Source organism: Syngnathus floridae, chromosome 1, assembly GCF_059516105.1.
Source record: "Syngnathus floridae isolate MCC-2025c chromosome 1, RoL_Sflo_1.0, whole genome shotgun sequence".
In the NCBI taxonomy this organism is placed as follows: domain Eukaryota; kingdom Metazoa; phylum Chordata; class Actinopteri; order Syngnathiformes; family Syngnathidae; genus Syngnathus; species Syngnathus floridae.
This window is the reverse complement of record NC_142413.1, coordinates 2,417,605-2,443,163: the sequence shown is the minus strand read 5'-3', so window position 1 is coordinate 2,443,163 and position 25,559 is coordinate 2,417,605. Positions and strand designations below refer to the sequence as shown.

Here is a 25,559-nt window from a genome sequence, read left to right as displayed (position 1 = left end):
CCAATATTTAAAATTAATTTGATGTACATTGAATGTTTTGAGGGAAATGTTTAGGGTGTCATTTATTTTAATCCCACAAAAATTCGGTGGGTGTCAGTTATATGCCATTTTTCGTTGTTCATGGAAACGAACGTGCAACGATTAATTTTTTTTTGATAGTAAAAAGTCGATTTGTGTGTACACTTGTTCCCAAAGTCATTCATACAAAGGAACAATAGATTTATTCAACTGTACATGCCCAGATTTCACTTATAACAGATTAGTGAGTAAAATTATCTTTTAATTTCAATATATTTAAACCATGTATTTACCTTTTTTGTTTGGTGCTGTGCCGTAGTTTTTTTTTTTTTTAAAGTATAAGATGTGTCTTGCCTCAAAAACTTGGTTAACATTGCTAATATATCCAAGGGGGGAAAAAAACAAACGTAAAAATGTTGGCGACAGTGAGACACTGAATTGCATGTAGTGAGCAAAAACAACCACAAGAGGGCAGCAAGAGAACATTCAGGGAAATATTTACTGAAATTCACCCCCGCTCCCGACATATTTCCGATACGTTTTGTTAGTATAGTAAAGTCATGTTTCCTCAAGTATTTCTTATTTTTTTGACAGATTTTCCCAAAGACAACCAGAAGTAGTTACGTATCACGAGACCCGGAAGCGAGTGTGAGTAAAGCATCCCACTTGGCCACGCCCCCTGTTGGCCTCCTCTCATCAGCATCACGAGAAGCGGCCGCCCCGCCTCGCGACGTCAAACTGCTCCCGCTGGCTGGCTGGTTGGCTGGCTGGCCCACATCTGGCCCCGCCGGGACACGCGTTGTGGATATATATACATCTCGAAATCTTTTGGGTCACTATGTCTGAGGTTCGGAAATTCACCAAGAGGCTGAGCAAACCCGGGACGGCAGCGGAAGTCCGACAGAGCGTGTCTGAGGCGGTGAGGAGCTCCGTGGACCCGGTGGTAAGCAAAAAGATTTTTGTTGTCTTTTTCTTGCCAAGCTATTACACCAAGAGTGAGTCATAAGCAGCACATTTATACGTATGTTTTTGTCACTTGTACGTCGGACTTTAAAAATGTGCGTTGAAGTACAATCGAACGGACGGGAACAAAAATGTCCAATACATTAAAGTGCATTGAAACACAACGAATGTCCTCCAATCTTGTGCAGCTTCTTTTGTCCGCCGGTTGGATTGGACATTCCTGCCTCGTCATGTCTGATGGACTCAGCCACATGGTGCAGAGCACCACTGCGTGACCATGCACTCATTCATTCATACGTAGCTTTTTTTTTTTTTTTTTCTTCCCCCACATGTGTTTATAGCAGCCATAGCTTGCTGCAGTCATGAGGGGATTAAGTGGTCAGTGCCTTGAGGCAATCTTAGAAGAACCCTTCTGGCCCAGAACTGTGACTGTATGGATTTAATTCCACTATGTGTCAAAAGCAATGCTTTGGTTATTGATCAGCTGGGAAGTGCACCCTTTTGTCTTCTGCTGTAGAATGTTGTACCGGTGTAGTAAAGTTGAGCTACATCAAGTTGATGCACATGTGCTATTGTTTGATTTGATTTGACATGAAGTTCCTCGGGTGCAGTTTTGAGAAGATTTGGTGGGAATTCCCTGAAGCGTACTTCCTGTGACATCAGTGGCTTCTCTTTTTGCTTCTCGGGGACATTTTTGTGGCCTGTCGCTATGCCTCGACGTGCCATTTGTGTTTCCGGACCAGGGTTATGATATTTTAGGACTTTTCATTATAATTAATTTTCTATTAAGTTTTTTACTCTTCTTTTTTAAATTCAGTTTTTTAGTTTTTTAGTCTATTAGTTTATTTTTCATTACTTTTAGTATTAGTTAGATTTTTTTTTATGGGGTATTTTTTGGGGTGAATCATGACATTCACCGGACACTTACATGTGTCCGCATGCACAATGAGATTCATTGTACAAAGTGTGTCAGAAATGTTCCAGGACTGGTAACAGGCAAAACTCTACACGATGCAACAAATGAGATTTTGCTGGTGTTTTTGTTGTTGCTGCTGCTGCTCATACACTGACTCGCTCTTTGGCTTGTTGTGGCGGCGGAGGTTTGTCTGGCATGCTCATCTGCTCACTTGCTTGAACACGCTTGTTGCCGCCCTCTGGGAAAGCTCCCCTGATATCATCTTCAAATCTGTGCATGGATGAAGAGTGCCCTTTGCATTATATGCTGCTTGTTTGGAAAGAAGTATGTAAAGAAAAGTCTAAAACTCTTTTTTGACTGCACCCCTCCCTCCCCTGGACCCATCCGCGTCTTGCGTGTAACATGATCCGGCCTGCTGGTGCTGCTCAAAGCTGGCCCGTGACTTGCGGCTCTGTGGTTGAGCTTGTTGCACATGACAGGAAGGAGAACTGCTGCTTTTGGGCCCGAGCGTGTGCGCCGACCTCAGCAGACTCTTGCTGTCAGTGTTACTAACATGTGAAAAAGCGTGGAAGCGTTGGGCTGTTTTAGAGTTACTGTCTCAATTACCCAACCGAAAGTTTTGAACTGATCTTCTCTCACGATATTCTGATTAATATCGTATTTGTGAAAAATTAATGAAATAGCAAAACCCACCGGCCATTTTGCTACTCGCTGCCGACTGAAAATGACATCACAGTTTTCCCAGGGTTCAGGTATCAACCAATCACAGCTCAGCTTGCAAACATCACGAGATGAAACTCGCAGGTGAACTGTGATTGGTTGTTACCTGAGTCACTGTGTTGTCATTTTCAGGCACTTTATTTGACAAGGTTGTTTTTTTTTTACATTAGAAATCTCAAAAAGTGGAAGTTATAATCTCCTCCTGTGTTTCATTGTCTCCTTATTCATATTTCAGACATGAACCTTTGTTGTGACTTGAGGGCAGATTTTAAATCTTAACTGTCTCCCCCCCCCCCCAGGAGCAACCCAAGTTCATCGAGCCTTTGGACTACGAGGCCGTGGTATTCCAGAGAAAGGCTCAGATCCACAGCGACCCCCAACGAGACCTGCTGCTGTGCCCCGTCGACGATGTTTCGGTGATGTCTTGTTTCTGTGAGCCGGGAAGAGGCGTTGTCTTATAAATGAAATTAAAGCGGCAGCGGATGGCAACCAATGTGGCACGAGGGAAAAGCTATCGACCTGACTCGAGCCATACGCTGCTAAAAATCTCAAAATGTAAATGAGCCTCGTCTGTACGGAAAATCACATTTCCATTCGTAATAACGTTTTGGCTCCATTGTGTACAATTGTGAAAATCGTGCGTCGACCAATGAAGCCGTTTTTGCTCCAAAACCAAACATAGAGTTTGCTGTTTTGGAGTCCAAATTGGCCCAAAAATTATTTCCAAACTTTCTTCCAAACTTTTCCAAACTCTAAAATAAGGTCAACGCAGCCAGACAGCACATGTGTTTTGATTTATTCCGAGAACGGCTGTGACCCAGAGACAATTTTGTGACGCTTGTACTTTATGTTTTCCACTCACTTGGTTTGTGTGTGTGCTTTCACGCAGGAGTCCCAAATATCCCGACAGAGGCGAACCGTGGTTCCCTCCGTGCCCCAGAATGCAGAGCGGGAAGCCGGGAGTCTGTTTGCCAAAAAGGTACCGCGGCGCTAACTCGTAAAATCTGCGCTAGCTAAGAGACCGGAAGTCAAAGAACATTACTTGACTTTCAATCATGGGGATTGAAGTAAAGCGTTTGGCATTAGCGAAGCTTTATGAGTCATGTGGGGCAGGATTTTCAAGTTGTGTGATTTTTAGCAGACGTCTGCCAGGCTCTGTTAAACTGATCCGTCTTTTCCTTGTCACCCGCTCGACAAGGCGCTATTAAAACTGACTTAGGTGAGCTTCCTCTAACATATGCAAGGAGGCCCTATTTTCAACAACAACAAAAGTTTAGTCCAGGCGTGTGTGTCACTGTCAAAGGGCAGAATTTTCCTGCTCCCGTTATTACGTGTGTGTGTTTTTGTTTCTGCGTCCGCCAGTGCATCACCATGTACAAGACCGACTGGCATGTCATCAACTACAAATACGAGGCTTATTCTGGTGACTTCCGCATGTTACCGAGGTGAGGTGGCGAGGAAGTTGGCTTGGTGGTTGAAGTGAAAACTGAGAGCACGCTCTCCCTCTCTTTGTTTCCGTAGCAAAGGCCTGAAGGCAGACAAGCTAGCGGCTCACGTGTTTGAGGTCGATGAAGATGCCAAAGACGAGGTAAGGGGAGGCGGGGGGGGGGTGCAGTCGGACAGGGCCGACAAACCAGAAGCCCTCTGTTAAGGTTCTATAAATAGCTCTTATTGATCCTCCCCCTTGTTGCCCTCTGGCCGGATGCGCATGGATTTGGACGGCGAAAGGCTTTAAATTGGAGAAAATAAATGGGAGACGCCTAGATGGACTCCTTGTTTCATCATACGGGTTGTACCAGTTTTTTGTTTCGTTTCAGATTGAATTGTTCTTTAAAATCGTGATTTCTTAGAGCAATTGGATTTTTATTTTTTTGAAAATTCTGAAATTCTATTTGACATTTTTATTGAAACTTTTTTCAAGTTTTATGTGTTTAAATATATTGGTCAAAAGCAAGATTTGAACAAAAACATTCACTAGATAGCGTGTAATAAAGTCAAAAACAATTCTCAAATGATTTGTGCCACAAGTTTGACCTATACAAGATTGCGTAATACAAATGTTCCCACGCATTCTAAAGCCTAATTATGATGTTTTTGAAAAAAATCCACGTACTTGTTGCTTAATTCATAAATATTACTGTGTATTATTATTATTATTACTACCTAATGTGCTACAGACAAACCAAGGTCCTATTTGGGAGCAATCCATCTACAAAGGTTTATTTGCATATCTAATACTCCGCATCTTTTGACCAGTGTAATCCAGATTTTTTGTCTTCCAATTTTTAATCCAACCTAAAAGTGTGCTGACTTTTGTTTGCGGCAGGACACGTCGTCACTGTGCTCCCTGAGGGGCGGCATCATGAAGCAGGGCTGGCTCCAGAAAGCCAACATTAACAGCAGCCTGTCTGTCTCCATGCGGGTGAGTCACCGCCGCCGGTCAAACGCAAAATCACAACAAACCTTACGCCGCAATCGTCATCCTTACAGGTGTTCAAGAGAAGATACTTCGACCTGTCCCAGCTCCCAGACGGCTCCTACATCCTCAACTCGTATAAGGATGAGAAGCACTGCAAGGAAACCAAAGGCTCCATCTACCTGGACTCGTGCATTGATGTCGTTCAGGTCGCTGGAGCCATTTTCTTTTTTGACACAAGGGCCTTGGAGTCTGCTTTTTATCACGCGTGTGGTGTGGTGTGCTGCCAGAAAGCTTTTTGTTGGATGAGGCTACTCACGAGATGGATGGGAGGAGACTTGTTCAGGCTAATGGCTCCGATGGGAAAGCTTGTCATTTATTCCTGGCTACTTGTGTGGATTAACCCCCACCGCCCCGACATCTTTCATTTCAGCTGTTCATCTGTAATATGAGTGTAAATTCTGTCCCCTCCACCTTGTTAAAATTATCCCCCCCGATTTCAGAGCCCTAAAATGCGGCGGAACGGCTTTGAGCTGAAGATGCAGGAGCGCTACAGCCACTTTCTGGCGGCCGACAGCGAAGCAGAGATGGAGGAGTGGGTGGCTACCCTCAAACAGGCCCTGCAGAACAGCAGCGAGGCCTGCCAGGAGAGGAGGAACGGAGGGGAGTCCCTGGACGGCTCCTTGGGTGAGACGAGGCCCCTCTAGCGCCGCCACTGGTCACACAAATGGATCGCTTCAATTTTTTTTTTTATCCTTCATGAGACAATGAAATGTAAACACGTGTAATTGTTCAGCCCTACAAGAAATGAATATGGAGTCCTCTTAATCTGTTTCATGACTGACTGTGCCGACCAATCAGATGATGACACAAGCAGCCAAGGCAAAAGTGAGAGCCAGCCAGAAGGTCTGGGGAGGAACTTACAACCTGAACTCACAAAGGTACCGAAATAGACGAATAAATAGTTTGGGCGCGGTTTGCATTGTTGGTTAATTGTCGTTGGGTTTTTTTTTTTTTTTTTTTTTTAAATGTCTTCATAATACAGATTCCAGAACTGCTTCATTTGGTTTCTTCTCAACCTGTTTGTGTTTGTGTGTGTAGTACGCAAGAGAGACGGACCAGCTCAATAAGATGAACCGAAACGAAGGCAGGCAAAAACTTTTTTCCCTGGACCCTGAGACACAGGTAGAGTGGATGCTCGCCCCGTTATTTATTTAATTGCTCGTAGCTGATCTTTTCTCCTCCTCCTCTCCACAGAGGCTGGACTTCTCCGGCATCGAGCCGGACGTCAAGCCGTTTGAGGAGCGCTTCGGTCGCCGCATTGTGGTCGGCTGCCACGATCTCACCTTCAGTCTCCAGGGCTGCGTTAGCGAAAAGGGCGACGGCGTCCTCACCAATGTGCGCCATCGCTCTTTTGCTTTATTTATCTCACTTGGCTCTCAGCCAAAAATGAATGAAACTCGAATTCGATTGGAAAATATACTGATTTTAAGATTTTAAGTGGGCCTGAAAGGTGAACAACCCTGAGCCTTCCCTCTGCTCATTTGCAGGTGGAGCCCTTCTTCATAAGCCTGGCTCTTTTTGACATCTCCAAGAACTGTAAGATCTCTGGCGACTTCCACGTGGACCTCAACCCGCCTTGTGTGAAGGAGATGTTGAGCGACACCGCCGGCCAGCTCTCGCCTTGCTCGGATTCAGAAGGAGGCAGCGGAGGAGGAGGCAGGCCTTTCATGAGCTGCGACTCGGGAAGGGGCGACTGCCTGCCTGTTCTTCAGAGAGTGTCGGAGGCACTGTTGCGTTTCCCTACACAGGTACAAACATGCATAAATTGTTCAAGGCAAACATGGTGACATCTTTTTTTCTTCTCCAGGCAATTTTTTCAGTAACCCACCCCCATGCTGATATCTTTCTGGTGGCCCGTGTGGAGAAGGTGTTACAAAATGGCATCACCAATTGTGCCGAGCCGTACATAAAGACTTCTGACATCAACAAGGTCTTTGTTTACCCTCAAATGCGTTGAACCGTGATTTGTATTCGATTCTAAGGTGCTCTAGATGATAAGGTGAGGCCTCAATGAACAGATCTATTTTTAGAAACCTTCATGTATTAGATGCACTGGGTTATAATTTAGAATATAAATGAAGCTTCAAGATGCTTCCTGAACAAGTTGTATTTATCCAGCCCTTGAGATGGCACTCTCTTTAATAAATGTCTAAAAGCCATTTATTAAATCCCTTTCTTCAAAACAACAGTGCCATCTAGAGGAGTCAAAAAATACAACCGGTTCATGAAGCTTCATTTTCACAATGAGCGCAGCGAATGAGTCAAACTTGATTTCACTTCAATTCGACCATGACCTAATTCTAAGGCCGCCGTCGATTTCAAGGATGCCTCGCAGTCTGAAAAATAAAAATATTCACCACGCCCTCTGTGTCACGCCAGACCGCTCAGAAGGTCCTGAAGGCGGCTAAACAGACGTGCCAACGCCTGGGCCAGTACAGGATGCCCTTTGTTTGGGCTGCAAAGTAAGACGTCAACAAATTGCCAAATTACATGACCACGAGGCCCATCAATAAGTTTGAGATGAGCAAAGTTGCCATTATGTGTCACCTCACCAGGCAGGTGTTCAAGGACGCTCAGGGCAGTCTCGACATGGACGGCAAGTTTTCGCCACTTTACCGCCAGGACAGCGGAAAAATCTCCACGAATGACATCATCAAGCTCTTGGCTGACACCAGGAAGTGGGTCATGGATAGTCCTGTGCTCGTTTAGCTTTAAATATCATTTATTCCCCATGCATATCTGCCTTTTTTTTCCCTTTTCATTTTTTTCTTGGTTTTGGTTCTAGACCCGACAAGAGCAAGCTTCAGACCATCCCCGGACAGCTGAACGTCACCATTGAGTGCGTCCCACCGGATTTTTCAAGTATGTATTCCTTTTCTCAACACACCGCAAGCAGACTCTTTTTGCATCGGGATAATCTTTTATCCAGACAAAAAGCTTAGTATGAGAGGGAAATGCAGATAAGACAGTGTATTGAAGTCAGTCGCGGTTCTTGTCACACCCTCGTCCGGAATGGTGCAACGCTATCTACATTGAGGCAGCAGTGCACTGCTGTTGTGTTGTTTTGTCTCTTACACAATCTCCGTCTTGAGAGGGAAGTTGTATGCTGAACTTGAAAACTGTTTTCATTATTTGGAATGCATTTATCATTCATTTATCTCCCTATTTATTTATTTTTATATTTCTTTGTCTTTGTATTTATTTTTTATTTTATTTGTTTTTTTTTTTTTATTTATATTTCTTGCTATGTCATTTATTTATTTATTTTTATGTCTTTCTATCTTTTTATTTATTTTTTATTTCATTCTACAGCTATTTATTTATTTATTTACTTATCTATTTATTTATGTTTTGACCTCCAGTTAAATTGGAATGTCTGACCCTCCAAAAATGTGACACCCCCCCATCTTAATGTGGAGGACAGAGTCACAATAAGAATTACGTTGTCCCAGGCTTTGAAAAAAGTTTTCACACCCACCTGATGTCATCTGGAATATGTTTGAATTCCAAGCTCCGCAATTTCGATGAGAGAATAGCGACACGTACGCGATTCCTGCCGTTGGAATGTAAACAAAACAACAAAAGGCACACGAAAGGTGTTGTAAATGTTTCCCTCCTCAGACACGGTGACGTCCGCTTACATCCCCGTGAAGCCCTTCGAAGACAGCTGCGAGCGTGTCTCGGTGGAAGTGGAGGAGTTCCTGCCTGAGGAGGCCAAGTACAACTACCCCTTCACCACCTACAAGAACCAACTCTACGTCTACCCTCTGCAACTCAAATACGACAACCAGAAAAGCTTCACCAAGGTTTGCCCTTCTCGCAATAAAACCTCCTCTGTGAAGATTCACACGGATGCTTTACCTCCGCTAGGCGAGAAACATCGCCGTCTGCGTGCAGTTCCGGGATTCAGATGAAGAGGGCGCAACCCCCTTGAAGGTGAGCGCCGCCGAAAGGATTTTTCTTGCTGAATTGTGAAAGAAAACAAGCTTAGAATGCAAAAGTGGCAAGTCAGCATTTCCCTTCAGGGGCCAACAATGATTAAGAGGGCAAAATGAAGGCTCACCGGTGGTTCCTTCTCCATGTCAAATTACTTGCGGGTGGAAACTGCCATCAAAGCACGGCAAATTGTTGTTTGTGCTCGTCTCGTTTTTTTTTTCTGACCTCATGTACCGTGACAGTATGAAAACACTGGCACATAAGATACGAGGCGGCATCTGAAGCCCCGCCCCTTACCCTCATATCGAAGCAGGTAATCTGGCCTCTCATCAGACTTCTTGTCACCACTCAAGTCTTGCAATTTTTCTATGCTGATACTAAACAACACATTCCCGGTACATCTCTTCCATCTTCTTAAATCGGAAGACAGAAGCTTCTCCTAATTCTCTTTTTTATCTCATGTCAACCCAATCACAATGAAAAGCGGAAGATGAATGGCATGTTATTGATTCATTCAGTCTGAGCCGTAAATTCTCTCACTCACTCAGTGAAGTATTTTTGTGCTTCAGTGCATCTACGGAAAACCAGGGGACTCTCTCTTCACCAGCAGCGCTTATGCTGCTGTCCTGCACCACAACCAAAGTCCAGAATTCTACGATGAGGTGAGATGCTTCTGAAAAAAAACCCCACACCATTTATTATGCCTTTGTATGAGGAATTAGAAAGGATCTTTGACCTTCAAATTCCCTTGGAACTGCCATGCTGTCGCTGAGATTATCCAATTAATCTGTTTTACTGTGAGCACACACACACACACACACACTCGCGCACATGCATGGAGTGAAAGAGTGAGTCGAGATAAGGCAGAAGGCCCCATATGGCCCCAAAATCAAAAGGATTAAGATCTTCAGACCCCCCCCTTCCACACACACACACACCGCCCCACCCTTTGCGCCCATGACAGACACGCACGTAAACACACGACCTGCTTCAAATCATGGGAACCAAAACAATCCTTTTTTTTTTTTTTTTACAATACTTACAAAGATGTGATGAGTCTAAAGTCTCGCGGAATCCCGACTCAAATTGTTGATCTCTGTTGTCACGCTTTATTTCTTGTTTTGCCTTTATTTCTCCGATTTGCTGCCCCCTTGTGGACATTGTATATGGCAGCTGTATAAAATTTTAACTTGGGTGGGGAGGGGTCTGACTCCACCCCTCACCCCAACACACGGAGCACACTTTTGCACGTGTAATGCCTGCTAATCACAGTAGTGTGTGTTTTTGTGTATTTTGTCAAGTGTTCTCAGAGTCTTTTATTTGCAATTTGTATTGTTTTTTTTCAAAATTGAAATTCAATAGGTGCCAGTACGAGCCCATATTTCAGCCCGGGGTACCTGACACTAGCTTAAAGTGCTCAGCTGTTTTCTCAGCTATAGTAACTGGAAAATGATCCACAGGTCAAGATGGAGTTACCTGTCCATTTGCACGAGAAGCACCACATCCTCTTCACCTTTTACCATATCAGCTGTGAATCCAGCAGTAAGAAAAGAGAGGCTGTGGAGTCGCTGGGTAAGTTGTTTTTATAATGATTTTGCAATCGTTGCCGTTGTTCATCATTTCCGTGTGTCGTCAGTTGGCCACTCCTGGTTGCCTCTGCTGAAAGACGGCAGGATGCAGTCCACAGAACTCCAGTTACCTGTCGCTGCGACCCTGCCTGCCGGCTATCTGGGTCAGGACACCAGAAAGGTTTGTGGCAAAAAACATTTGCGTCTTGCTTCATTTCGAAAAATTAATTGTCGACAATCTCCACAGTCCCATCCGGATATCAAGTGGGTGGAAAATGCAAAACCACTATTCAAAATGAGAAGCCGAGTTGTCTCGACGATATACGCTCAGGTGAAAGATTTGCTTCTTCAAAGACCTACATTCACTCTAAAGACACTTGGGTCAACTCATGGGTTGTTGGTCTTGGCTCAGATTTCATTGTTATTATGACCCAAGCAGCCTTTCTGACCCAGCAATTGGCTTAAATAAACCCAAATGAGATTCTTTTTTTGACCCAACAGTTTTTAGAGTGTGGCAAGAAGGACATTTGATGGTTTGCTATAGTTTGCGCTTCCCTCCACAGGACCTTCATCTCCACAAATTCTTTCTGCACTGCCAACTCATGAAGAGCACCTCAGAGGACAACCGGGCGGAGCTTATCAAATACCTAAAGGTCAGACTCTTGTGAATACGTGCACTCTGGCTTCTACTTTCACCATCCCTCCATCCTCAGTGCCTACACGCCATGGAGACGCACGTTATGGTCCACTTCCTGCCGACTGTGCTCATGCAGCTCTTTGAAGTGCTCTCAGCAGCCGCCAAGGAAGGCCAAGAAATTGCTGTCAACTCTCTCCGGTCAGTTCATCGCTCGTTTGCGCGGAATGCGTCCGTGCATCGTTTGATAATCCGATGGCCTTCTCCGTCCCTGCAGCGTCATCATACATATCGTATCCAAGTGTCACGAGGAAGGCCTGGAAAACTACCTGCGCTCTTTTGTGAAGGTATGGCTGCTTTGTGGACGCAGTGTTCAAGACGTTAAATGTTTTTTTTTTTTTTTTCTTCTTCTCAGTACGTGCTCGCCCCCGGGAGTGCGCCATATTGCCACGAGGTGCTGGCCACGGCGGTCACAGCCGTTCTCAAGCAGACGGCAGATTTTAACACCAGCAACAAACTGCTCAAGGTGAGAGCTGTTGCAGCAACGGTGACCAGCAGGTGGCAGACTTGTATTGGAAATCCCTTTCTCACAGTCGACCCCATCTTTATCTGCAGTATTCTTGGTTCTTCTTTGAAACAATGGCTAAGTCAATGGCCCAGTACCTGCAAGAGGACCAGCGAATGAAGGTGGGTTTTGATAAATCCTGCTTGTCCACACCTCCCAATTTGACACAATTATGCTTCCAGATGCCCCGAGCCCAGCGCTTCCCGGACACTTTCCACCAGGCGCTGCAATCCCTGGTGCTGTCCATCATGCCTCACATCACGATCCGCCACACGGAGATCCCCGAGGAAGCCCGTTGCGTCAACCTGAGCTTGGCCAATTTGATCAAGGTACGCACGCGGCTTAGCGACACGCCTCCTCCTCCAGCTTCACATCATCTTTTCGCTCCTCAGAGGTGTCTGACCTTCATGAACCGGGGATTTGCTTTTGGTTTGATCAACCACTACATGTGCCACTTCAGCTTCAAGGATCCCAAGGTACACCTGCTCCCAATCTCTCGCAGCGAACATGCGGCTTCGCCAACACCGCTGTCTCCTCGCAAGGTGCTGACGGAAATGAAGTTTGACTTTCTGACGGCCGTGTGCAACCACGAGCACTTCATCCCACTCAACCTGCCCATGGCCTTTGGGCGCACCAAGCTGCAGAGGGTGCAAGGTAAGGAAAAAAAACATTCCACTCGGGTCGAAAGCCACACCCCTTTTCCTCACCCGCATCCCCACAACGAGCTATTAACAGTCCCGCTCGCCTAATGTCTTTTGAATGTAACACAACAAAATGGAGGATGCTTTTGTTAACGCAACAAAATGGAGGATGCTTTTGGTGTTTTAAACAGCCACCAAATGCAGCCAGCGTCTCATCTCAATTTGATCTCAATGCTGCATGGATTATGAAACCCTTCCCCGATTTTTTCATTTGTACCCAACACCCTTGCCGTCTGTGTTTGTTTTTGTTTCTTGCTTGTGGTCAGATTTTATTCCGTATGCGACGGAGCTTTTTGGCCCTGTAGGTAGGTGATGTTGACGGCGCCGTCCTGCCGCCGCGCGCAACCACCGGCGCCTCCTTCAACTCTCTGCACCCCGCACTCTCGCCTCCATTAACCCCCGCTCGCCGAGCGCACGGTGCCGATGCTGAATCGATGCTTTTTGCCTTGTAGAAGAAATGAGCTTTGCTTCTGCGGGAATCCACTCACACTCCAAACAAATCTATTTTGTCTACACAGGGTTCCGACGTTTACATGACTGTCGATCAACTGATCATTTCATAAGTAAATTAAATGAAGTCAACACATTTAATATGTAATTTTTCAATGATGAGAGTTTTATGAACTTATCTGTGCGCTTTGCATTTTGGCCACCGGGTCTACATGCTTCGTTGTTTGGTCCAAAAACAAACCCACACATTCATTTATTATTATTTTTTTTTTTATTGCTTTAAATGACTATTTATAAATATTTATTAATTAGTATGTATTTTAGATCTTATAGATCTTCTGTCCTTTTTTGGCCACTGAGAGTACATGTAGAGTATAATTCTGGATTTTTTTAAAATATTGTTTTAAATCAGGGCCAGTGGTAGTTCTGGCACGGCTCAAAAACGCTTCATGTCGGACTCTTCTCTCCATGTTCAACACATCGGACTTTTGTTGTTAGGCTGAGGTTTTATCTCAAAGTAGCTCTGCCCCGATGACGTCTATCAATCACTCTGGCTTCGATCTCATTTCCAGCGGGTGCTTGATTTTTCCTGGATGCACTTGCCTGTTCTGATATTAACGCAGCATTTCGGCCTTGCACACGATTGCTTCCTTTCTTTAGATTTCTGCTCATCAAACTTGTGAAATTATACATTTCCTGTGTCAGGAAATGTATAATAGAGCTGAATTCTTCTTCTTGTTGCATTGTTTTTATGTGAGGGGAAAAAAAAACAACAACATTAAGAGGACTTGCACATAACTTCTTGAAAATTTAGCCTTTGCTAAATGCTTACTACACTGATTTTGTTTTCAACCTGAATTTTCACCTGCTTACCATCTCTGGGCTCATCGCAGATCAAAGTCTGGAGTTCAGCCTGACCGAGGAGTACTGCCGAAACCACTTCCTGGTGGGCCTGCTCCTCCGAGACGTGGCTGCGGCCCTGCAGCTGGGACCCGAGGTCCGGCAACTGTCCGTCGGCACGCTCAAGAACCTGCTCATCAAACACGCCATGGACGATCGCTACACGGCCTTCAAGGTCAGCCTGATGGAAATCAACCTCATCCTCGTTTCTACTCTTGTCAATGTCTTTTTTTTTTTTTTTTTTTTCGTTCTTATTTCAGAACCAGCAAGCCAGGATCTGCTTGCTCTACCTGCCGCTGTTTGAGTTGCTTTTCCAAAACTTGACGCAACTGTCTGCCCAGCCGCACATTCCTAACATCAGCGTGAGTTCAAAATGGATCACTTCAGAACCTTTTAAGCTTATTTATACAAAGCGCACACGCCGCTCGTAGGGCTCGAGAGACGACCTCGTGTCAAGCTCTTCAACGGACAGCAGGAGGACCAGCACTGCTCTGGAGAAAGACCACAGTGAGTCAATACCGGGAAAGCAGCCAAAGGTATTCAATGATTGTTTATTTTGGTTGCTGATAGATTTTGTTGTCGTTACCAGGCCTACCCGTCCTTAACGGCCATGTCGTGAGAAGGGAAGACTCCCGAGGATCTCTGTTTATAGATCCTGGGACGCCAGATAGCATTGACGTGAGGTCTTTTTTTATAGCTGCTGTATATGGCGTTGCCCCAGCAACATCTAACCTAGATTTGTTTGAGACAAATGACGTCATTTATTATTATTTTTTATTGCAGTGCTGTTAATCATTAATGAAACACACATAAACTCACACGCAATGTTTTGAATATCATTTCTTTTCATTTGCATCTCAGCTTCTGTTTTCAGCTGAGCTTCATGATTTACTTCAACATAGAATTTCAAGTCTTTTTTTTTTTTCATCGATGAAACACACAGACTCACACGCAATGTTTTGAATATCATTTGCATCTTAGCTTCTGTTTTCAGTTGATTATGTCAACATAGAATTTCCAAGTCATATTTTTTTTTTTTCTCCCCCCCCTTTGTTTGTGCAGCTGCAGAGACGAGGCTCTACCATGAGCAGCAGTCCCGGGCCACCCAAGAGCAGACTTGGCATTTACGAGATCAAGGGCCTCCTGCTCACCTTTTTACACGTAGCCAAAACCTTGTCAGAAGGTCAGTGACGGGCGACACGCCGCACAAAGAGACACGCTAAAAATAACCACGAAACGTAAACTGCGATTGCTTTTTGTCCGCAGACACTCTCATGGCCTATTGGAACAAACTTAACCCTCAAGACGTTATGAATTTTCTCAGTTTGCTTGAGTGAGTAGCTCCTCAGAAGAAGGTAAACAAAATGAAATTGCTTCGCTAAAACTGCACGTACTTGCGTCGCAGGATCTGTCTGGTTCAATTTCGCTACATCGGCAAAAGGAACATCAGCAGGTGAGATGTCATAGTAAGGCTTAGCCGCAAAACTTTATTTCTAATTTACCCCATTTTATTTTTTGTGTGCTCTGTCAAGGAGTCAGGAGGCGTGCGCGTCCAAGTTGTTCTCTCCTGACAGAAAGTCGCAAACCATGCCGGCCATACGCTGCAACCGAGCCAGCGTCATCCAGAACAAAATAAACCAGTTTGGCACCATGGAGGCCTCGCTCACGTTCAACATAGGTGACAAACGGCTTCACTCTCTAATTTATTTGTGCCTGTGTCGCACTCTGATAAGATCCAAAGCAATGGAGGATAAAAAAGGTGATACGTAGCAAAGCAGAAGGTTGAAGTTCATGCTGACTCATGTTTTCCACACATTCCATGCTGCTGATTAATTGCTGCGTGGCACTTATCACATGGAATGGAATTTGTGCGGAAACCAACGATTGAGTCTGGAACAAAGCTTCATAAAGCCTTTTGAGTAAAGCAGAAATATTTTTTGAAATTAAAAATACAATAAAATAAATAAATACATTAAAAATCTAAATAATAAAATAAATAGTGTGATCCCCCCCCCCCCAAAAAAAAATATTGCAATTTAATATCTGATTTTTTTTTTTTTTTTTTTTTTTCCAAGGCTCTCCTGCTCCTGTGCAATAAATTTAAGCTGTATTCAAATAAACATCAGATGTAGTCGACCTAAATATTTGGTTGGAAAGGTTGATATTACGTAAAAATAAAGGCAAGCAGTCTCACGATTAGAGTTGTTAACTTAGTGATCACTTTGATTTGTAATCTTTCAAACGTGTTTGTGCATGTGTGTGTGTTTCAGGGACGGGGGCCTCCGAAGCGGAAATCCATCACCAGGCTCTGCTTGAGGGCAATATTTCCACCGAGGTCTGCTTGAGTGTCCTGGATGTCCTTTCGTTTTTCATCCAGTGCTTCAAGGTGAACGCACACACACATCACATCAAGAGCTGTTTCTAATATTTTGCCGGTGGTCTCGTCAGACCCAGCTGACAGACAGCGACGGCCACAACGCTCTGATGAGGAAGGTGTTTGACGTTTACCTGACCTTCCTCAAAGTGGGCCAATCAGAAGCCGCCCTCAAGCACGTGTTTGCTGCGCTGCGAGCCTTCATGAACAAGGTCGGCTCCGAACGTCGCTGTCATTCGCTACCGCTCGTATGTTTTGAGTCGAGACGCACACATTTAAAATTAAAATTTGCCCCAAATGCTCTCTTGTCAGTTCCCCTCGGTGCTGTTCAAAGGTCGCGTGACCCTTTGCGAGCTTCTGTGCTGCGAGGTGCTCAAATGCTGCGTTTCCAAGATGGCCTCGCTGAGGGCCGAAGCCTCGGGGCTGCTTTATCTGCTTATGAGGAACAACTACGAGTACACCAAGAGGAAGACCTTCTTGCGCACGCATCTGCAGGTAAAACCCGAGCGCCAGGTGTGCATTTGGCCCGGCCACTTTTCTCCTTCTCTCCTCTTCATCTCTCGCCAGATCATCATCGCGGTGAGCCAGCTGATCTCCGACGTGGCGCTCAGCGGCAGCTCGCGTTTCCAGGAGTCGCTCTCCATCATCAACAATTTTGCTAACAGCGACAAGGCCATGAAGGTAGCCGCTAACGCGCCTCTCAACAAAGTAATCTGATTACTTTGCAACGTCACAATGTGAACTGAAGCAATTCATACCCCAATTTAGTTCATTTTGAAGTAATCAGGATAGCAACTAAGTTACTTTTTTGAAGGCAACTGATGATGTCAGCGTCAACTTCTTTAGTCCACAGGGTTCCCCTCCGAAGTCAAAGGTCTAACCAAGCGCATCCGTACGGTGCTGATGGCCACGGCCCAGATGAGGGAGCACGAGAAAGACCCGGAAATGTTGCTGGATCTGCAGTACAGCCTGGCCCGCTCCTACGCCAGCACCCCCGAGTTGAGGCGGACCTGGCTGGACAGCATGGCCCGCGCGCACCTGAAGAATAACGATCTCTCCGAGGTCACATTGCATCTTGTGTAGTTCTGCGACGTTTCTGCCATCCCGCTCACATCACGCGATTGTCTCCACAGGCGGCCATGTGTCACATTCACGTGGCGGCGCTGATTGCCGAGTACCTGCACAGAAAAAGTGAGACAAAACGCCCACTGAAAATCTTTTCAAAACGTCATTGTGGCGTAACGAGAATTTTTTTTTTTTTCCTCTTTGCCTTGGCTTTCCAAGAGTTGTTCCCCAGCGGCCTCGCCGCATTTAAGAAGGTGACGTTTAATATTGAGGAGGAAGCCGCCATGAAGGAAGACACGGGGATGCAAGACGTCTATTACACAGAGGTTCTTTGACAAAGCGCCGACCGTCGACCGTCTTGGAATGAATCATTTTGATTTGTCCCTTCTGGTCAGGAAGTCCTGGTGGAGCATCTGGAGGTTTGCGTGGAGGCTCTGTGGAAGGCCGAGCGCTACGAGCTGATCACGCACATCGCCAAACTGGCCATCCCCGTCTACGAGAAGCGCCACGACTACGAGGTAACCCAACGGCAATATTGCGGCACGTCGTCGTGTACAAAGTCCCGCCCATGCAACGCAATCGCGTCCTTGCAGAAACTGAGCCGACTGTACAACACACTGCACAGAGCCTACAATAAGGTCATGGAGGTCATCCAATCAGGTCGCAGGCTGCTCGGGACCTACTTCAGAGTTGCCTTCTATGGACAGGTGAGTTGCTTTTTGACTCTGAATTAAATGCTGCAACAAAGTGCCTCCCAAAAACATAACCAAATCAAACTACAAGAAGAAAAAAACATTTTGCTAATAATATATTACAATAAAATATAATAGCTAATATAAAATAATATAATACCCATACATACACTCCTCACCAAAAAAAAAACTTCACTTGACCGAATTGGTCAATGCTTCTAACTTTTTGCACAACTTCCTGTTCTCTAACAAGAAGCGCAACAGCAGGATTTCAAAACATCAACTTCTTTATGTAACATTACAGGATGCCTTTTTCAATCAATTTATTTTCCTTTTCACTCTCTCGCATTCTACCACCGCTTTAAATTTCGTTACATCTCCAATCCAGTGTGCGTTTTTTTTTTTTTTTTTTTGCGCAGGGCTTTTTCGAGGAGGAGGACGGCAAGGAGTACGTCTACAAAGAGCCCAAACTCACCGGGCTTTCCGAAATCTCCCAGCGACTTCTGACGCTCTACGGGGAAAAATTCGGGCCGGAAAATGTCAAGATCATTCAAGACTCCAACAAGGTGCCTTCGTAGTTCCTCGCCAGTTAAGTCCCGCCGAAAACACGCCCTCGTTTCCTCACAGGTGAACCCCAAAGATCTGGACCCCAAGTTCGCCTACGTGCAGGTGACCTTTGTCAAGCCCTACTTTGAGGAGAAGGAGGCGCCGGAGAAGAAGACGGATTTTGAGAAGTGCCACAACATCAATCGCTTCGTGTTTGAGACGCCGTACACGCTGTCGGGCAAGAAGCACGGCGGCGTGGAGGAGCAGTGCAAGAGGAAAACCGTTCTCACAAGTACAGTACAAATATCGACTTAATCAGGGCGTGGATGTGTGGTTTAAATGCGCTGTCTGCATAAGTGCGCAAATGGCTGCATGGCCATTAGCCCGCCACCAGAATCGAATTAGCGTTTTCCCCGGGAGACTTCCTATCTGTTGTTTTCCTCTAGATAGCGTGTGACTCTGCGCCTCTCTCGGTTTCCCTCAGCCGTCAACACCTTCCCGTACGTAAAGAAGCGCGTGGAGGTGATCGGCGAGAAGCAGGTGGACCTGCGGCCGGTGGACGTGGCCATCGACGAGATGAGGTCGCGCACGGCCGAGCTGCGCAAGCTGTGTTCCGGTACCGAAGTGGACATGATCCAACTACAGCTCAAATTGCAGGGCTGCGTCTCCGTGCAGGTCAAACGGCTCCGCCGGCGTCAGCTCGGGGCGAATCGTCACGTGTTGACGCAGGTTATTGTCGTTTCAGGTGAACGCCGGCCCCATGGCCTACGCCCGAGCCTTTCTGGATGACAGCAAGTCCAACCAGTCTGGCAAGAAAGTGAAAGAGCTCAAAGACATTTTCAGGCAAGTCGCCCAGCAGATGGGTCACTCACTCATCGTTAATTGCTCCTCTTCTTTCGTCGCATCTTCCCGTAGGCGTTTTGTGGAAGCCTGCAGCATGGCTTTGGATATCAATGAGCGTCTCATCAAAGAAGACCAGTTTGAGTACCACGAGGGTCTCAAGGCCAATTTCAAAGACATGGTGAAGGAGCTCTCTGACATCATCCACGAGCAGGTAACGCTGGACCTCAGATATCGCCGCTTGGAGCGGAGAGAGCTCTAGCAACAGTGCAGAAAAGACTCTATGTTGTTTTATTCCCCCCCCCCCCCCCCCCCTCCTGTATTGCAATGTCACCAAAGTCATGCCAAGTTTGTGTGTGCGCAATCATTTTTGCAGTCTATGATTGACACATCACTTCATCCTCCCATGTGTCAAGAATAACTGGTCTAACTCGGGGTTTTTTTTTTCTCCCCCCCTTAACTGTGCTAACCGGCAGCTTTAAGGAAGACAGGTAAAATAAACATACAATTCTGCAGCGTGCAAATGTAAAATTGAACTGCAACGACTCATACATCAGACAAACTGGATATAGAAAATATATGTATATATATGTTCTGTATGTAGTTTATATGTCTTATAGATATAGGGATACAATTGTACAATATGTAAGGGCTACATATATACAAATATATATAAAAAAAAAAATACTTTCAATGCAATATTGTGACTTGATTATTAACTTCACATCCATATGTTTTCTTTCACGTTTGGCTGCAGATCTACCAGGAGGGCATGATGCGCTCGCTTCTGCAGAACTCCCTCAACGTGTTCCGCGCCATCAGCGGCACCTCGGCTGACCTCGGTTGACGTTCTCGATTAAAAACAATCGTAGGACGCGAGGCTGCACCCTGGCCGGATGCAAGCCGTGACTGAATGTAAAGCAGCATGTCGAGTCGGAGTCATGCTCAGATGCACTGCTTTGTTTTTTCCCTTCTTTTCAAATGACGCCACATTACAGGACTGCCTTGTGTGCCGTTCCGATCTATGCAGGACACCATTTTGCTTCACATTGACAAAGCTGCAAACACGCCTGGACTGCTATTCAACAATTTATCTGCCAGTCACGTAAACACACGGGTCATGTTTAAAGAGTTGCTCGAAATGTCAACATGTATTCGTGCAAGACTGGGCTCGTGGGAGAGTTACAGGGGAGCTTGTATGCTATTCTTAAAACGGTATTTCACAAGTGCTACACTGAAAAATAGCCATCAAGATGTACATAAATTGGTCATCACTATTTCATTCTGTGTTTGTGCTTGTATTTATATTTGTCACATATTGATTGGACTTTGGAGACCAAGTGTGGTCATTGCCTTATTTTTAACGCATTGTATACAGTAGCGAGCTGCTTGTCACGTGTGTTCCTGTACAGGCTTCCCCTCCCCATTAAAGCAAATCAAACAAAAGCCTTTCTTTTCTTCTCATAACAAGATGCCAAGTGGCTTGTTAAATTATTCTACAAGTGCTTGATGCTTATCATTCCAGGGTCAGGATCTTTGTTTGTCTTTTTCCCCTCATCAGACTTTTAAATGAATCTGTTCCCCATGCAAAAATCCAGCCAGTAAACAAAACGTGAATAAAAACAGAACAAAAATGCATATTTAAAAAAAAAAATCGACTAAACATTTTAGTTTAGCCACAATGACAACGTCAAATGCGGTTTCAATCAATGCGTCATTTTCCCCTCACCAGACTTTTAAATGAATCTATTCCCCATGTAAAAATCCAGCCAGTAAACAAAACGCGAATAAAAATGCATATTTAAAAAAAAAATTGACTAAACATTTTAGTAAAGCCACAATGACAACGTCAAATGCGGTTTCAACCACTGCGTAATGTTTGCAAAAGTGCAATTCTTGGCATTGCGCCTGTGTGGGCGGCGCAGTTGGGAAACGAAACGGATGAACAAGCCGTCACTTCTCGCGCACTCCCACCCACCTTCTAACCCTTCTCCGTGTGCTTTTGCCTTCCTGTTTTCCTTCTCCAGTCCCTCGTCGACTTAAAATCGGACAACATTTAAAGAGCGAAGACTTCGACGTACGAAACATGCGGCAACAACATGAGGACAGCGTGTGTTTCATTTTGGCCGTCGTCTTCCACTCGTTCCTGCCGATTGCGCTGAGTCAAGCAGGTAAAACACATTTTAAATGTCGGCCACATATATTGAAGCAAAATCTTGACATCGTTTTTTTATCCCTTATGAAAGAAATTATCGCGTTTATGCTATCAAAGTTTTACAATTGACACACCTGGTATTGCGCACTTTGCCGTCCTCGCCTGACCGAGGAAAACATCCGTCATGTTTTAACAATTTGATAAGACGTGCTATAAAGATTTAAGTGTTCCATTTCTGTCCCATATGAATACAGCCCCTGTCAAAAAGCGCGAGAAAAAATAAATCCAAGTTACAATATGTGTTCTCGCAGTCCCCGAGCATCTGACACTTCCTGGATGAAAAAAAACATCGCCAGAACATTCCTGACTCACTCGATCTCACGCCGCCCCCATTTCCAAGTTGTTTGCCATCTTTGCTGACACGACCTAAATTGTTTTTTTAACGTTTTTGCCCCCCCCAAAAAATAGGTCAGCTTCCTCCACCGACGGGGCTATCGTACCGGTGGCTCGACCCATTTACGGTGAACGTGTTTTGGCAGAGGCCCAACCAGCTGTTGGACGGCTGTGTTGTGCAGTACCGATACGGGCCGCACAATGTAAGTTGCGCAAACAAATTGTGTTAAGACCCCGGCGTTGTTACACAACTCAAATGTGTGTTGTGTTATTTATCGTTTCAGTCTTCCACAGAATGGACAAATTTTACAGAGACTCTTCTGACGGATGAAGCTGGCTCTTCTGGCTGGAATTTCAAAGTCCGAACCGAAGGACTGCGAAACTGCGGAAAGAACGAGAGCCAAACCGCTAACATCGCCATTGTTGACACCAAGGAACCTCGAGGTACAAACAATTTAGATTTTTTACTATTTCGACTGGAAGCTACATCTGGCGCATTTTCTTTAATGAAGTTCATTATCCATTCATTATCCATTTTTTAAAAATTTAATTCATCTATCAATATCCATTCATAACGATAGCGGTAAAAATGAGTCACAATGTTGAAATTTCGTCGGATTACACAATCATCATCTGTCATCTGTGATGCTTGAGCTTTGTGTTGCAGCGTCAAACAAACATTTTGGGTTGAACAACATTTGTCATGGTCGACTATATTAAGATTGATGATGTCATTGATATTTTGAGATCTATTTTTCACGTGACACGTTTGTAGCATAATGCTACGTGATTAGCGGTAAGTCGACATCAAAGCTAGCAGAGATGACAAATCGATTGAAGACAACAGCCCGACATCTTGAGGGTGTTACCTTCTAATCACTGGTTGCTTTTTGGACTTAACAGCTCAGCTGGTGGAAGACTTCAAATGTTTACACAAGGCAGAGATGACGGATTGTTCCTGGATCCCACGTGATACCTCTGTCAACCTGACTCTCTCTTACAGGTGAGGGAAAAAAGATACAAATCATTTTGGATCAAGCGCCTGATGCATTTTTCCTCTCGTCACAGAATTTGTGGCAGCTCTCCAGAAACCAGACAAAGTTTGAAGGAGTGCGAACAGCCTTATCGCAACGGAGCGAGGGACGGCTGTTACCTGAGTGCCGACTTTGTCGCCGAAGACATCTGCATGCTCTTGAGAAGTAACGCTTCGATGCAGACGTTCAAACCTCAGCGAGGTCCGTCAGCCATTCGTTGCACGGATGTCAAACGGACACAATGGGAATGTTCCGAACACTTCTGCTGCTTTTCCTCAGTGGTTGACCCCCCAAAGCTGCATGTAAGCGTGGAAGGTGACAAGCTGAACCTGAGCTGGACACCCCCAGAAGTGTTCAAAGACTGCAGTTGGACCTACGAGTTGTGCTACAGCAAATGCCATGAACCCGAGGTACTTTTGGGAAAGCCAAAAAGAAAAGAAAAATCCTCATCCCAAATCTTTTCATACCAAATGTTTTCATCCCGTTGATGCCGATCTCCTAGAAATGCCAGAGCTTCATTCCACACGGAGAGACGAGGCAGATTGCCTACGATAGAAGTTGCCGTTATGACTTTCGGTCACGAGTCACAATTGACAACTACTGCGGAAAAGTACAAAGCGACTTCACTGAAGTTGTAGTTGTAGTTGGTGAGTCAGATTTACACATTTATGAGACTAACTGAGAGAGCTGATATATATATATATATATATATATATATATATATATATATATATATATATATATATATATATATATATATATATATATATATATATCATATATATGCCATATTATAATATAGGTTTTATATTATATATGTGTGCGTGTGTGTGTATATATTATATATATATATATATATATATATATATGTGTGTGTGTATATGTAGGGTTTTGTTTTTTATGATATATATTTATTTATTTATTTATTTAAAATGGTCAAACACATTAACATCACACCACTCAACAAGAAACACACACACAGATAGATTCAAAGTCTCTCCATCTAAATCGAGATTATTACTGCATCTAGATTGTTTTCTTTTCTGCCACAGAAGTGGACAAGCCCGACATATCACCTACAGCAGTGGCCATCGGCGTCGCCGTCGTCCTGTCTGCTGGCGTCCTTTTGGCCTGTTATTGCCTCAGGAGGTGGGACGTGCGAATCTCGTGTCGAGACCAGTCTCCAACGTTCTTTCTCAAACTGCCATATTGTGTCGTCCTTGTAGGCACAGCGCCGTTCTCTTTCCCGTCATACCCGATCCATCAGGGATATTAAAGGACATGATGATGAGCGGAAGCACAGAAACTAAAGTAATTATAAAAAGATTTGAATCCATTGTGCTCGAAAGAACCAAAGCACTAACTTTGTTCTTTTTGTTTTAAGGCTTCCACAAATTTATACACGCCTGTGCCAGAAGCCATACAACCGTGTAAAATTATGGCAGCTCACGAAACCATCAACCCCTGTAAAGTAATAAAACACAACCGGCAGGATGAACTCCCGTGTTGACGAGAGGCTCAAACGGTCCAAGTCGGACAACAAGGAAATGGACGGTATCATCCTCAAAGACTACTTACTCCCAGTCAAGGCATAGAACGGCGGCGTTGTTCCGCACCATAAGTGGATTTGTTCGCAGCTGTCATGTTTGACCGTTGTAGAAGGAGGAAGCAAACAAAAAAAAAATCTGCTGAAAGAGTTTACATGTGGACAAAACACACTCAGAGACAAAAACAAGAGATCTTCAGAAATGTGTCGTCGCTGTCTGTCCAACTTGCACTTTGACTTGTTCAACTCAGGAAAGAGTTTATTGACATTTATATATTTAAATGGTATCACTGTACACAACAAATTGTAGTCTGCCTTTGTATGTGAAAAACTGATCAGCTAAAACAAACTACAACGTTCAAGATAATCGGACTTGTCTTAAGCCTGTTATCTTGCTTATACATTGCACCATCCACCGTACTAGAGGTTCAAGGAAACATTGTTTTAAAAAATAGCTTTTGCAAACACATAACTTCTAATACTTACACGTTTAAAGTGCTTTTCAAAGGAATAATCAACTTTGCAACTGCATCTCTGGAATTGCGAGGTAATATTTATTTTTTTGGGCTCTTTTTTTTTAATGTTCTGTATTGGAAGCACGTTTTAAAGTTGTCAACATTTATGTATAAATTTTGAATCAACCTGGTGAAAATATGTTGCGAAATAAGCAAGTTATGATTTATTTTCGATTTACTTTCATTGCTTTTAATGCGAACGTTGCCCCCACCAATGTGGCCGCCACGTAGGCCGAGAGTCTCTCACTCGCTTCCAATCACAGGACGCTGCGCAGTATGTTAACTTCAAGGACACTCGGAATTTAGCAATGTATTCGAACGCTTGCGCTAAATGTACTTTCCCTGGTCGATTTCAACATATACTATGCCTAATTAATGCTATAATTGTAATTCTATAATATCTAATTAGTATAATAAACTGACAATAAAGGGCATTCTATTCTATATGGTCAATACATTGGTCGAAGAAACTCCGCTCATTTCGCCAAATGATTGTGCCTTTCCTTTACTTGGAAGCCTAAACGCATCTATTGACCGACTTCGAAAAAT

The 25,559-nt window shown here is 44.5% G+C and overlaps 2 protein-coding genes and 1 long non-coding RNA gene across 8 annotated transcripts; 2 read left to right on the top strand and 1 right to left on the bottom strand.

Moving 5' to 3' along the window:
- The first annotated feature begins 707 nt into the window (after window positions 1-707).
- Window positions 708-20,813, top strand: dock11 (dedicator of cytokinesis 11). Of its 5 annotated transcripts, none has more exons than XM_088369549.1 (54): window positions 708-961; window positions 2,917-3,033; window positions 3,507-3,596; window positions 3,980-4,062; window positions 4,139-4,205; window positions 4,944-5,039; window positions 5,108-5,242; window positions 5,537-5,720; window positions 5,895-5,974; window positions 6,135-6,218; window positions 6,291-6,431; window positions 6,584-6,844; window positions 6,904-7,026; window positions 7,476-7,558; window positions 7,652-7,774; window positions 7,882-7,958; window positions 8,718-8,902; window positions 8,967-9,032; window positions 9,602-9,694; window positions 10,493-10,604; window positions 10,669-10,931; window positions 11,164-11,253; window positions 11,314-11,435; window positions 11,512-11,581; window positions 11,650-11,760; window positions 11,850-11,921; window positions 11,982-12,128; window positions 12,192-12,275; window positions 12,342-12,453; window positions 12,767-12,805; window positions 13,844-14,025; window positions 14,111-14,212; window positions 14,282-14,357; window positions 14,440-14,528; window positions 14,913-15,033; window positions 15,117-15,183; window positions 15,256-15,303; window positions 15,383-15,528; window positions 16,121-16,236; window positions 16,299-16,436; window positions 16,537-16,719; window positions 16,792-16,905; window positions 17,071-17,286; window positions 17,358-17,415; window positions 17,509-17,615; window positions 17,685-17,807; window positions 17,883-17,996; window positions 18,401-18,547; window positions 18,609-18,819; window positions 19,012-19,202; window positions 19,273-19,370; window positions 19,443-19,581; window positions 19,844-19,858; window positions 20,125-20,813. In XM_088369549.1, the coding sequence occupies exons 1-53, from the start codon at window positions 857-859 to the stop codon at window positions 19,847-19,849; spliced, it is 6,207 nt and encodes a 2,068-aa protein (XP_088225675.1). In that variant the 5' UTR covers window positions 708-856; the 3' UTR covers window positions 19,850-19,858; window positions 20,125-20,813. The 5 variants fall into 5 exon arrangements, with proteins under 5 accessions (XP_088225675.1, XP_088225666.1, XP_088225685.1 ...); XM_088369540.1 differs by lacking the exon at window positions 19,844-19,858 and having other exon boundaries at window positions 709-961; window positions 10,669-10,781; window positions 10,848-10,931; XM_088369559.1 differs by lacking the exons at window positions 12,767-12,805; window positions 19,844-19,858 and having other exon boundaries at window positions 709-961; window positions 10,669-10,781; window positions 10,848-10,931.
- On the bottom strand, window positions 5,424-9,273 carry LOC148403294 (uncharacterized). The gene is made up of 3 exons (XR_015857213.1): window positions 9,160-9,273; window positions 8,958-9,060; window positions 5,424-6,836 (listed from the first exon to the last, which is right to left on the bottom strand). It is a non-coding gene; the product is annotated as an uncharacterized LOC148403294 (long non-coding RNA).
- A 466-nt stretch (window positions 20,814-21,279) lies between the features above and the next one.
- LOC148403292 (interleukin-13 receptor subunit alpha-1-like) lies at window positions 21,280-25,454 on the top strand. 2 transcript variants are annotated; one of them, XM_088369579.1, is made up of 10 exons: window positions 21,280-21,538; window positions 21,991-22,118; window positions 22,200-22,359; window positions 22,819-22,918; window positions 22,984-23,150; window positions 23,229-23,359; window positions 23,452-23,596; window positions 24,005-24,098; window positions 24,176-24,260; window positions 24,334-25,454. In XM_088369579.1, the coding sequence occupies exons 1-10, from the start codon at window positions 21,454-21,456 to the stop codon at window positions 24,457-24,459; spliced, it is 1,221 nt and encodes a 406-aa protein (XP_088225705.1). In that variant the 5' UTR covers window positions 21,280-21,453; the 3' UTR covers window positions 24,460-25,454. The 2 variants fall into 2 exon arrangements, with proteins under 2 accessions (XP_088225705.1, XP_088225697.1); XM_088369571.1 differs by having other exon boundaries at window positions 21,282-21,538; window positions 24,002-24,098.
- The last annotated feature ends 105 nt before the right edge of the window (window positions 25,455-25,559 follow it).

What these genes read in the sequence shown, in the direction of transcription:
- dock11 (XM_088369528.1), top strand. Translation starts at nt 857, where the DNA reads ATGTCTGAGGTTCGGAAATTCACCAAGAGGCTGAGCAAACCCGGGACG. An exon ending in TGTTGCGTTTCCCTACACAG is followed by an intron (nt 6,845 to 6,903) that starts GTACAAACATGC and finishes TTTCTTCTCCAG; the next exon opens with GCAATTTTTTCAGTAACCCA. An exon ending in TCATTCAAGACTCCAACAAG is followed by an intron (nt 18,548 to 18,608) that starts GTGCCTTCGTAG and finishes GTTTCCTCACAG; the next exon opens with GTGAACCCCAAAGATCTGGA.
- LOC148403292 (XM_088369571.1), top strand. Translation starts at nt 21,454, where the DNA reads ATGCGGCAACAACATGAGGACAGCGTGTGTTTCATTTTGGCCGTCGTC. An exon ending in GACGTTCAAACCTCAGCGAG is followed by an intron (nt 23,151 to 23,228) that starts GTCCGTCAGCCA and finishes GCTTTTCCTCAG; the next exon opens with TGGTTGACCCCCCAAAGCTG. An exon ending in TGAAGTTGTAGTTGTAGTTG is followed by an intron (nt 23,597 to 24,001) that starts GTGAGTCAGATT and finishes TTTCTGCCACAG; the next exon opens with AAGTGGACAAGCCCGACATA.